Source organism: Aegilops tauschii, chromosome 7, assembly GCF_002575655.3.
Source record: "Aegilops tauschii subsp. strangulata cultivar AL8/78 chromosome 7, Aet v6.0, whole genome shotgun sequence".
Taxonomy (NCBI): domain Eukaryota; kingdom Viridiplantae; phylum Streptophyta; class Magnoliopsida; order Poales; family Poaceae; genus Aegilops; species Aegilops tauschii.
In genome coordinates, this window is record NC_053041.3 from 649,446,560 (window position 1) to 649,459,657 (window position 13,098).

General features: G+C 46.8%; 1 protein-coding gene across 1 annotated transcript; it reads right to left on the minus strand.

Annotated features, from left to right (window-relative positions):
* Positions 1-10,059: 10,059 nt before the first annotated feature.
* LOC109736513 (putative disease resistance RPP13-like protein 3) lies at positions 10,060-11,232 on the minus strand. Its single transcript, XM_073503211.1, has 2 exons — positions 11,047-11,232; positions 10,060-10,797 (listed from the first exon to the last, which is right to left on the minus strand). Exons 1-2 carry the CDS (start codon positions 11,230-11,232, stop codon positions 10,060-10,062), a joined length of 924 nt encoding a protein of 307 aa, XP_073359312.1.
* Positions 11,233-13,098: the final 1,866 nt, after the last annotated feature.

Consider the following 13,098-nt stretch of genomic DNA (forward strand, 5'->3'; position numbering starts at 1 on the left):
CTGTGAGTGACGAGCTGATCCAGGGCCAGGAATGAATCTTCAAAGTTGGACAAGTCGTTCCGATGTTGCTCTCAACCAGCACTAGTGTCTAAGTATTCAACAACTAGCTCTTCGACGAAGACAGGATATGCAGACTAGTCATCTAACAGCAAGACATGGTTGGTGATCACAGCAGCTAGCTAGTACCATCATGATCCATGTAACTGGCTGTCGCGTGCATCTGATAAGAGTGTAGATACGGGTTGGGTGGTTCAAAATTAACAAGGAAATACCTGCTAGAAATTTACGGCATGGTTCAGTTAATCTCTGTGAAAAAGCAAAGGTTCCTCTGCCTGGATAGGACCCGCTGCAGCTAGTGCTGTGTCGGCCCTACCTGGTAAAATACTTCGACTAGGTAAAATGAAAAAAGATACGGCTCTTGTGCTCCAGGAAGCTGATCGTATTGCCCGGTTGGCAATATGCCAACCAAAGCATGTTCAAGCCAACAATCAGATAATACTTCATTTTTCCTAAATTTCAGCCAACTGTTTTTCAATTCACGCCCAGCCAATTTTTTGGCTGTCAGATCCGTGTGCAAATCTCAGGCGTGTGTGGTCTCCTCCATCGAGCTGCCCGATAGGCTCCCTCATCACCACAGGGTCACCGACGATGTCATGTCGCTTCCCGCCAGCAAGCCGGATGCCACCACAGCCCCTTCAGCCCCGCCGCTGTCCGGTCTGCAGTTCCTGCCGCAGAATCTCCAGGCTTTCCATCCGGCCAAGGCACCCGTCGCGTCCCTGCCGGTGTTGGGACAAACCCTCCGGCGACATGCGCCGAGCAGCCCTCCGGTGACATGAACGCTGGACGAACCCCTCTCTCTCTCTATCTCTCTCTCGAACGGAGGTAGAAGAAGAAGCACAACACACTGAAGTTTTTCAGGCGACAAACGCCATGCCGCACGAACGGCGCCTCGGCCGCGCGCACGACCTATTCTTTTTCTTCTGGGCACATACCACAAGCTCTGAACTAACCAGTACGACAGGTGGGGCTTTTTATACCCGATGCATATCACCTCGCCGGCAACTCAGGGTGGACGTAGCGAGCGAGCTTTTCAGCCCGCTCGTGGCCCGCTAAGGACCGCACCAATCGGTCCTGGCCCGCTGAAGAAAAGGGGCAGTCCGGTCCCTGAATAACGGCCCGAAAAACTTTCGGTCCAGCCCGGATTTTGACCGAGCCGACCGCGCGGGCCGAGAAGAAAACACAGTCGCCATCGCCGCGTTAGTCGTCGCTGCAGCCACCGGCGACCCTCAGGTGAACCACCATCTCTCCGAGAACCACGGCATCAGCATCGTCCTCCCCGCGCAATGAATTAGTCAAGATCGCAACAAAGACGACGCACGCATCAAATTCGTCGACCACGGCGTTCCTCCTTCGTGCCTCTCCCCGTGATGTTCGGTTGCGTCGGTGACCACAGAAGCACGGTGGCCATGGCGAGCTGTAGAAGGACACACACTGCACATGCATCTTCAGCACAGGAGTAATAAAGGGCACCGGCAGAGCGATCGAGTTGCAAACGCACGCGCGCTACGAAGCAGTACATGAGCACGGCAGCAAGTGTTAAATTCGTCCTGGTTCAGTTTCGTCAGAATCTTCAGTATTTTCAATTTCGTCAGTGTTTTCAGAATCTGCAGTATTTTTAGTTTCGTCAGTATTTTCAGAATCTTCAGTATTTTTAGCAGCGGCACAAGCCCACGACAACACTGGTTGCACGTGGGGGTGATCGTGGCTGCCCCGCCCGCACACAGAAAATCATGGGCCGTTTACCTTTCCTTTCTTTTCGTCGAACAGAAAATCTCTACTACTATTAAACAATCAAACAAAAACTTTCTTACGTGCACCCAGCAAATTGGCCCACAACACCGCGTGAACCGATCAGCACCACACGATTAGTCCCACAAATCTAAATCTAGCAACCATCATTGATCTAATGCCTTTACGGTGTGGACTTAGCAAATTCGCATGACTGACCGTGCTTGCACCTCCACGATCCATCCACCAAGCAGATAAATACCAGTCCCGCACCCATCTCCTACAATCACGCTGTTCTCATCGGAAACTAAGGAAACTAAACGAAATCAGGTCCTATCACCCTTAACCTCGACGCCGCCCACCAACACCATATCCTGCCTGCAGGCCGACCTCGCGGCATCCACCGTATCGTCGTGCCATCGCCATCATGTATTGTTGCCGCGAGCAGTGTGGAGTACGTTTCAATGTCATGGCCCGCCACCGCCCACCGCTCCTCTGATGGACACAAGCAGGCCGCCACCGCCACCGTCGCGCGCGTGGCCACCAATCTGATCCGTGAGCTAGAGAATCCAGTAAGTTTCCTTTCCTCGCCGTTAACATTCATGCCAGTATAGGTGCCTATGGAGCTTCACGCCATGGCGTAGCCCTAGACAACGCGGGTCGGTCATGATCCTCGCTTTATGGCCAGCGGCCACCTCCACATGACCGATCTGCACCCAGGAAGCTGCAGCCTGTACGTAATTAAATTAGTCAACTGATTACCAAGGTTGTATAACAGTTCTTGTCACCTAAATATAGGTGCTCGGCCGCCCTGTGCAGACGCAAGAAAAAACAGAGGTTAGGCCTATTCAGTCTCCGTCTATTGGATTCAATCTAGAATTGCTGTTTTTAATCTACGAACACTAGTAGAAAAACCTCCATTCGTCCCGCTTCGTGAGGGCCATTTGTCCCGGTTCCTGATCGGGACTAAAGGGTCGTTACTAAAGCCCTGTCCCTTTAGTCCCGGTTCGCCCAGGAACCGGGACAGATGGGGCTCTATGTGGCCGCTGCCGCTTGCCCAGGCAGAGGGGCCTTTTGTCCCGACTGGTGCCACCAACCGGGACCAAAAGGCTTCCACGTTTTAGCATTTCAGGGGCTGGATTTTTTGTTTTTTTTTCTGAAGGGGGGGGGGGGGGGGGGGGTTTGTAGGGTTAATTTAGGGGGGTTCTGAAGTGTCCTCTCTTATCTCTGTGCTTGGTCGACGCTACGTATAGAGAGGGCTCGACACGCTAGCTAGCTAGTAAGCAAATGAATGAAACTATTAAGTACAGAAGATCGTCATGAACATATACAGAGAGAAGTGATTGACCTCTCCTTCTCTCCGAGTGATTGGTCGAACAACAAGTTTTCGTATATCTTACCGACGGTACTAGCTACATATATATATACAATGTGTAAGATCTCTTACAATACCCTAACATATGAACTCAACTTCCACATGCATGGTGGTATTCTCTGGCTTTATTGATGACGTGGTCAAGAAAGAATCCAGCCAATTCCTCTTGAATTGCTCGCATGCGATCTTGTGGTAGGAGTTCATTCCGCATCTCCCACATCTAATTTGAATAAGGGGGTCAATACATATATATGAATGAAACTTAACAGAAATGATGGTAATAAAATAAACTTGTGAATATTTTTGCTTACGCACTTCATATTGTCTTTTAGAGTAGCCCCGCCTATTCTTGGCCGTCGCGTTGTAGATGAACTCGCAGACGTAGTATCCACAGTAATTATTCCTGGGTTCCTGCCACAAGCACTTTACGAGAAATAGAGGTCAATCAAACCGATATTGAAGCATTATAAATGGCATTGATGAAAGTAGCTAGAATCAACGGGAGATGCGCGGAACTAGCTAGCTAGTAGTACTTACTTTCGGGAATTTTCATCGCAGATCCCGCGGCAGTCCCGAAACTTGTGCGGTGAATACTTTCCAAACCCTGCGAGACAAAGAAAACAATTACTTGATATCATGAAATGAACAAAGTTGCCGATATGGTGCGATAATGATCGATTCAACTTACTTCTTGAGCATTTTAGACATGTCCGCATATTCTTCGCGATCTTTTCGTCTCGAGTCTAAGACGCTTACCAGTCCCTGCTCAAGCTTAATCTCTAGGAGAATATAGTGGAAACTGCGCACGTATGCATATAACTCATCAGTTACATTAATTACTATAACCTCGAGTAATAATTAAGGGAAACCGAATATGCACAAGAGAGTAGCACTCACTTGAAGTTGTAAGGAAAGAGTATTGTATCTTTGTTTTGATTTATTACCAACGATCGTAGCAAGTTCTCCTCGGTTTCTTCGGCATGAAATTTAACCGTAAATTATCTATGAGATTTGTGTTAATGAATCCAATATCATACATTTCAGCTTTTCTGCATTCGACGATCTTCAATCTGCATAATATGGTGAGGATAATTATATATACATGCAATGAAAGAGCTGAGCTATATATAGAGACTTAATGACAGAAGTAGTACTTACAGACAGTAGCAAGTGACCGTTAATTTATCGAGGGTCTTTAGATTGAAAAACTGGAAGAACTCCTCAAATGGAACAGACAACTCCTCAATTCCAACGAGGTCGTGTTGATCCTCTTTAACTTTCAGCGTCAAAGTATCGATTTTCTTCCCAGCTGACTGCTTTCTACAGGTTTGCATGTACCAATCATGGAATCTTCGCATCATCGTTGTTAGAGTAGTTCAATCTTTGACGAGAGGCTTCCCGTGCTCGTATTTGAATTCGTCCACCTCCATTATATCAAAATGTGCATCGTCGTAATCTCCAGGATTGGTACCGGGCAAGATCCCTGGATGATTAGCGACGATATCGCTAGACACCTTGAGCGGGGGGCACGATTGGTTCGCTTGTTCGCCGAGCTGGGGAATTGTTTTCCCAGTTCTTCGTTCTTGTAACCTTTTGTCACTGCAAGTACTTCCCGACCGCTTCGCTTCCTTATATGTCTTTTCAGTAATGCGCTCATAGTTGGTTTGCGGCGGAGATGGTGGTGGCCACTGCAGGGCATCCAAAGTGTGCTTCGCTTTAACCGGATCTATCTTCTCCTCCAGAGGTGGATGTCTCTTAGTTCTTTGTGTTGCGAAGTAGGCCTTCACTTGGCCTTGACAGATCTCCTCGTTTTCCTTCTCGGTCATCTCGTATGGTAACTTATCTGGAGTCTTGAGAGATGGACCGAATCTGTATTGCCTCCCGCCTGTATTGCTAGACACCGGAGCAGGCCGAGCGGCTGCGACTTTCTTCTTTAGTTGCTTACGAGGCGGAGGAGAAGGACTGCGATGCGCCGGAGCAGGCGGAGCGGCGGCGGGTAATCTTCCGTCCTTGCTGACGAGGCAGAGAAGGAGGAGGCTGGCTGGTCGGGCGCGCCGGCGCAGGCGGAGAAGGAGGCGGAGTGCCGCCACGCGCCGGAGAAGGAGGTGGAGTGTCCTGATCACTCGCCGGAGGAGCAGGCGGAGGAGGAGGCGGAGTGCCCTCACTCGCCGGAGGAGGAGGAGGTGGAGGCGTCCAGTTCGGAAGGTTGATGAGCTCCTTCCGCCATAGGCATGGAGTCTTCAAAGCAGAACCCAGCCGAGTCTCCCCTTCACCGGTAGGGTGGTCAAGCACGAGCTCCTATAATCCCTCCGTTATTTCTTCCACCGTCACCCTAGCATATCCTTCTGGAATTGGACGGCAGTGAAAAGTTGCGCCAGGTTCAGGAGGTCGAACAGAGCCGACAGCCGCCTTGACTTTATAGTTCTGCCATTGCGTCATAAGGTGGCAATGTTGAGACTTCGTGATAGCATCCATTGGGTAGCTAGCAGGAGCCGTGAAGACAGGCTCTAGCTGAAGCAACTCGGTGGAAGCCACGTTGTTTCTCCGCTGAGATGGCGGGGTAGCTTCGGCAGGTCGCTTGCTTCGAACTGCATCTCGTTCCTCTAGCTTCTGTATCCTTGCGAGCAGCTCCTGTAGTTCGCTCTGCTCCACTTTCCTCCTCCTCTCTTGGCATTTGTAACCGCCTGCATCCGGAAACCTAGTCTTCCACGGAACGGAGCCTGGCGTGCCTGGTGTCCGTCCAGGGTGCTCAGGATTCCCGAGGGCCATTGTGAGCTCGTCTTTCTCTCTGTCTGGAATGAACGTCCCTTCCTGCGCTGCGTTAATATAGTGCTGAAGCTTCATGAGGGGTATTCGCAGTTGCTCCCTCGTCCAAATGCACTTCCCTGTTACAGGGTCCAAGGTTCCGCCAACCCCGAAGAACCAAGTCCGGTTAGTTCAATGTTTCTGATTCGACCCCTTTATCAAGCAGGTCGTTCTCAGCCTTGGCCCACAACGGTCGGGCTTTGAGGTAGCCACCTGACCCCGTGCGATGGTGATGCTTCTTCTTCGCAGCATTTATCTTGTTTGTCGCTGACATCTTCTTACTCCTCTCCGATGTCTTGTTGGCCACAAATGCGTCCCATTGATCTCCGAGCTTCTCAAATCGGCCGACGAATTCTGGTGTCTTTTTTTGTCGACAAACTTTGCTTTCAGCTCATTCTTCCACCTCCAGAATAGATCTGCTATCTTCTTGAACGCAAAGGACTTGATCTTGGCTCCATAACTGGATTCTCCAGATCCTCCCCTTCCGGTAGGGTGAAATTTACCTTCAGCGCTTTCCAAAGATCATCTTTCTATCTATCTTCGACAAAAGAAACTTGAAGCTCTTCATCCTTAGGCTGATTCCATAGCTCGATGCTGATCGAGATCATGTCCCTAACAAGAACCGTGCATTGAGCAGTAAATGCCTCCTTGGTCCGGAGGGGTTCAATCGGTTTGCCATCGCGCGCGATTGCTGTGATCATGAACCTTTCATCTGAGCGCAACTTTTTCTTCGGGCCTCGTCACTTTATCGAAGTTGTGCTCGATCCGGAGGGCTAGAAATAAGAAGAAAGACGAGAGTTAATATGTGTAGATACCAAAACAATGAATGCATCAATTATCTAGTTAGCACAGACTTAATTAATATATATACCTGGCCGGACTCTGTTCGGTCACCAGAGCCGTCATCACGGCCTCCTTCTTGCACCGGCATTCGGTCACTGGAGCCATCATAATCATGTCCTTCCTCCTCTGTTGTTCGATAACCGTGGCCTGCTTCTTCACCCTCTCCTTCCAGACCATCGGTTTCGTTGAGATACGACAAGACATCAGCTCCGACTGCAATTATGTCCCCCAACACCCGTTCTGCTTCCTCGTCTCGGCCGTGCTCCATAGTTTCTGCAAATATTACGACATGGCAATTATTATACAAACATGACAGATGGATATATTAGTGGCAAACGTAGACCTAGCTATAGCTATTCACAACAAGGAATTATATTAATTAATGGCCTCGACGCTTCTCTAGGGTTTGGGGTGGCCTCGACGCTGGTGTTTGTGGTAGCTACTGCAATGGATCAAATGCTTCCAGTATATCCCAAATGTGACAAAAAAAATGGTGGGAAATTTAATGCATGTAATGGTAATTTAGGGGCACAAATTAACAATGTAAATACACGTCATAGAGCTATAGAGCTAGCTCTTCATACTTGACATGCCTCTTGCAGTATCTTGCAATCGCTTTGCGAGGTACAAATCAAACAAAAGGGAAACGAGAAGCAAAACCGGGGACATGTGAGTCTAAACTTTTGTGTACAGTAACTCAAATTATAACAGAGAGCGCCACAATGCAAGGACGTGAACGCCAAATACAGTACAAACAAATCTTTAGACATACTGTACTACATATTACAGGGGTTGTGCTATGCTCCATTTAACAAACAGACCTCATTATAGGAGTTTGTGCTCTGGTCACCATTAAAAGAAATAAAGAAAGTAATATCGTATTGAAATCATCACAGAAGTGGAGTTGCGATCCATTCTTATTCATTACAATAATGGAACAGACAAACAAACACATGCAGATACACACAAGACAGATAGCGTATTCATCTCTTGCCATCAAAGAAAGCCTTCAGAATTAAAGCATGTGTGCAGTGTGCTGCTCGTAGTTAAGACTGCTTTTTTTGTTATCACCTGCAAAAACACGTAGGAGGATATCATTTCAGACAACACAAGGCAGCTACGAAAGACCCAGAGCAAGCCCTGAACAAGTTGAATAAAATAGCATGTAATTCTTTCCGAGGATCTCTACCCCTTCTTGTACTAAATGTGGGTAACAGCAGAAGAATCAAAGAAAGTAAGCGAAGAATAGAATATATAATTACCTCACATCCTTTCCGGCGCAGCTTCTTCACTGTGATGTCCTCTCCAACAGAAATCAAGGGCATATATTCTAGTTCCAGGTAATTGAGGGACTGAAGGTGCAACAAACCCTGAGGAAGGTTGCTCATCATAATGAACCTCTTGAGTATCAGGTGGGAGAGCTTTGGCATGACCCCGGCCTCGATCTTCCACTCCTCAGTGTCTTGAAAACAAACAAGTTGCAAGTCTTACATGCAAGGAAAACCCTCCGTGGAGCATGACATGCTTTGGCCTTTGTACCCCTCCAACTTCAACACCACAAGAGACTGAAGCTTCTCCAACACCGGCATCGGGTCTTGTTCAATGGCATAAGCAGTTAGATTGAAACTTCTTATGCTTTGTGCAAAGTGATGGATCTCAGGAAATTTATGAAGCGCACTCAACTTATATAGTTCAACTTCAACAAGGTGAGGCATGTTTGCAATTATATTCATCATTTCCGCAGACATGATTGGAAGCATGTTCAACAACAAGGTTTTTAGTTGAGTCATCTGGCCCAGATAGCAGACTCAAGACTTAACCAGAAGGTCTGCAACTCTTTTTGTTGCACACCCCTTGGTGGAGAAAAATGACTACTGAGGTAAACATGCCTCAGAGAAGGGATCTCCCACAGAGATCTTGGTACTTGTTCAATTCGTGTGCCCCTCATATCGACAGTTTGCAAGTAAAGGAGTTGTCCAATTGATGAAGGGAGAGTCACATGTCCACATCTTCTCAACCTGAGGCATTTTAGGTGAATGCACCCACCAATTGCCTTAGACGAATCCTTCAGGCTTCAGTTTTCAATGTGAAGAACTTGAAGAAATCTGAGTTTAGGAAGGGATATTGATTCAAGTTGAAAGCCAATCAGAGCTCGGAGATTAGGTGTTGTCTGCAAATTCCGGCCACTCAAGTCTTGATAAGAAGAACGATATGATGCAATGGTAAAAGTTGATGATCTACCAACTTGGCCTGCAGCTGTACGTTTTTTTGTTTGCCATTTGTCAGCAAGAGGCCACATAATAATGACATATCAAAGAGAGATTTCTCTACATGCAAATTATATAGAAGGAAAATTCCAACATACCGTTGGTTGCTAACTATCTCTATGCTAGTGATTCCGTTGCAACTTGCAAAGGCACCATAAGGAGTTTAAAAAACAATTTTGCCCATATATGCAATTTTTTATGTTCTCTTTGTCATCTTTAAGCACTATTGTTTCTTTTGTTCGAACGGAGAGAGAAGAGATTGGAAGCAAATAAATTTGGTAAACCATTGATTTCTAGTGTGTAAATTTTGACAACAATCTTGCATCATTGATTTCTCTATAGGGATAGTTTGGGTGTTTGTATGGGATAGAAGAACTTGAATACATATGTGAGCTAATGGGAGCACCTCTAATCGAACGTTAATGAAGTTAAAGTGACAAAACTAAGACACTACATACATTGGTAGGAAAGGACAAGATTTAACCTACTAGTGGCATAAATGAAATCAGGCTCTTAAGGAGAGGAATGTAGTGAGGTTTGGTATTAGTAAAGTACAAAATGGAACTATATTCAAAAGGATGAAAGGCAACATGACCTAATGTTTTGTCGATGACATCAAGAAAACTATCTTGTCTTGCCTCTTCTATGCACCAATCACGTAAAATATCATGAACCCTTATTTTGTCAATCCATCCATGTGCCATGCTTCTGCTAGTAACTTGCACCAAGCTTCTTTGAGCCATATCAGCTACATACTGGTGTGCTGTTTCTTGTAGCGTATGCCTTGGTCTATGTGGAATGAAGTCTTCTGCTATCCATAGTTCAATAAGAACATAAACATCTACTATATAATCCTCTGGAAAGGTAGCAAGATAGAGGAAACAATATCTTAAATAATTACTTGGGAGGTCATTGTAACTACGAGCTAGTATGTCCCGCATCATATCTATGTTTCTGGTTGATGGCCAACCCAAGAGTACATCAGACCATGCTTGTGTATTCAGATTCTTTGATAAATAGCCCCCCCAAAACTGCAAGTGCAAGTGGTAATCCATCACATTTCCTTGCTATCTTTCTTCCAAGTTTTTCAAACTCATCCACATCAAGTGTGTTAGACATTCTGTATGACGGCAAAGCTTTTCTACGAAATAATTCCCAACTTTTCTCTTCATCTAAGTGCTCCAGAACATGAACATGGGTTGGCATCTCAACATGATTGGCAACATCTATCTTCCGCGTGGTTAGTACTACTCTGCTGCCGTTAGCTACATCTGGAAAGACTTTACTAGTTCTGTTTATTTGCTCCCATGTGTCCGCCTCCCACACATCATCGAGAACTATTAAGTATCTTTTCCGAAACAGAAAGTCATGGATCCTTTTTCCCACTTCATACTCTTTATTTTCTTCAATTGACTCGTATATGCTCCCTGTTATTTGTTTCATAATATCCTTTAGCAAATCAAAGCCCTTGAACTTTTGAGATACCGTCACCCAAGCAATTGTGTCAAAGTGGCGTTTGACTCTAGATGAAGTGCAGACTTTTCTAGCAAGTGTCGTCTTTCCCACCCCGCCCATGGCAACTATGGAGACAACACTTAGCATTTTGTTACTTTCAACTAACTTGTCCACTATTTGTTTGTGGTCATCCTCAAAACCAACCATGACAACATCATCTTCAAAGTTTTGATACATAGGACCATAATCTTGTGGAAACTCAACCTCAGTAAGAACAGTATGATCCAAATCAATATTCAATTTTTCTGCACTTGCAAAGATCTCGCTGAGCTTCCTTCTTACGTGTCGAATTTGAACACCTGTTTTATGAAGGGTGGCCAAGTCACACGGTAGGCGAGCATACCTTGAAATAGCACCCATGAATCCCATCTTGAGCCTGTTTCTCTTCTCCATGTAATCTGCGGCTTCGATGACATTTTGAGCTTCGTAAGCGGCATTCCTTATCTGGCTCACCAAGACATCAACTCTAGCATTTCCTGATCTCCTCTTCCTGTCAGCATCTTTGAGGTAGGCCTGCAACCTCAGCAGCTCATCTTTCAAGAAGGTCACTTCACGGGTGACTCCACATAGGAATTTGGTCTCCTGAACAGCGAGATTACCCACACTCCCAACCACGATTCTAACAGCGGACTCGGCCATTGTTTCTTGCCCCTGCCCCTCCCACAGGGATATTGAATATTCTGGTCCGACTCAGACCAACAAGAACTAATGGCTTGTGATGCTCAATGCTTGATCACCTAGCTATAACCTCCCATTAGCTTCCAACTCCACTGCAACAAACCAACACCGACCTGACCTGACGGGACTGAAAATCTCTACTCCTAATGAAGCAGTTGGTAGTCTCCGCCGGTCAATTTTCGTCCCACCAACGACGGTTTTTTTCATCCTCGATCCCACCTCCCGCAACCCAGCGATTCCCCCCTTCCGCCCTCGAGACCGACTAAAAAAAAACGGTATGCTACCACGAGGCCCGTTGTGAAACACTACGGTTCATCGACAGAAAATAGTCCTAAAAAAATCTACGACGGTTAACCTACGAAAATTAGCCAGGCGCTCGCACCCTCGTTCCCTCGATGCAATTGCCCGCACGAGTCGTCGCAGTCATTCGTTCCTACGTCGCTCAATCCCTTCGCTGCCGCCCAACCCCTTCGCCGCCGCCCAATCCCTCCGCCGCCGCCCAATCCCTCCGCCGCCGCTCCTCCACCCATCTGCACCTGAACCCGTAGGATCCGCCGCGGATCATCGGATCTGCGGCCGATCCTGTTGAGGGCCCCAGATCCGGCGGCGACCGCTTGGGCCGCGACGAAGACCGGTTCCAGGGCCCGGCGCGGACGTTCCAGGCCCCGAAGACGATCAAGGTATCCAACTCATACATCCAACGCATGCTTAGACATGCAATAATAATTTACATCCAACGCATGCTCAGCTCACCGCTATACTTTTAAGCAGTTCAAAGCTTGTGTCAACAGCCCTATAAACTTTAGGATGTCATTTTCCTTCAGAGCAATCAACACGTGTCACTGACCAATTCGCGACTCCGGTTGGATCAACCATCTGCAGGCACGACAGCAGTATATATTAGTGGTGGCTAAAGTGAAAAAGAACACGGTTAGGAGCTTCTGAGTGCTTACATTAAATAAGGTTGGCAGATAGTGCTCATCAGAATAGAAGTTATGAGATTCATTCCCAGGCTGCAAAGTGGCGACACACAAATCAGGAAGAACAACAAACTGATTTCCAACAAAATACAGAAAAAGAAATCAAACAATCTTGTAGGTCATGGCAAACATAAAACAGCTATATAGGATCGGAGGGAGTAATAACGAAAACAGCTATATAGTACTGACTCGCCCCCTCTGTGTTTTCCACTTTATATGAACAGCTAGGTTGACAGTAATATTGACAGGAGGACTATATATAGACACATACATGCAATAAAAATTTACATCCAGCGCATGCTCAAGGTAATGTGCAGTATCAGCGCTAACGACGAAGGTAATGCCTGTTAATTGTTTGTGTATGAAATTTTGTTTCAGCTGCCTCTTGAACAATAATTTAGGCAAACAGGGTGTACTTACTTAATCTGATGTAGCAGCTTCTAGAAAGATGCAGCTTCTATGGGAAACAGAACAACTCACTAGTAGAAAACAGGGCTTAGGTCACAGGGCAGTTTTCACATTAGCCCCGGTTCAGTCACGAACCGGGACTAATGTGAGCATTGGTCCCGGTTCGTGAGCCCAGGGGGCCGGCCGGGGCCTCGTGGGCATTGGTCCCGGTTGGTGGTACAAACCGGGACCAATGGGCCACGCTCCTGGCCCACCACCCTTTAGTCCCGGTTCATACCACAAACCGGGACTAAAGGGCTGGTCCTAGTTGCGGCCAGTGTTTAGTCCCACCTCGCCAACCGAAGGGCGCTCACAACAGTTTATAAGTCCGTCCCTCTATGCCTTGTTGAGCTTCTCTTAAAGTGAAAATAGATGCCCTTATACAGGAAATTTCACCTAA

Bases quoted from the DNA above. Each gene is read 5' to 3' on its own strand.
- LOC109736513 (XM_073503211.1), bottom strand. From the start codon at position 11,232: ATGGCCGAGTCCGCTGTTAGAATCGTGGTTGGGAGTGTGGGTAATCTC. The intron at 10,798-11,046 runs GTGAGCCAGATA...GTTCTTACTGAG, and splicing joins ATGCTAGAGTTGATGTCTTG to GTTGAGTTTCCACAAGATTA.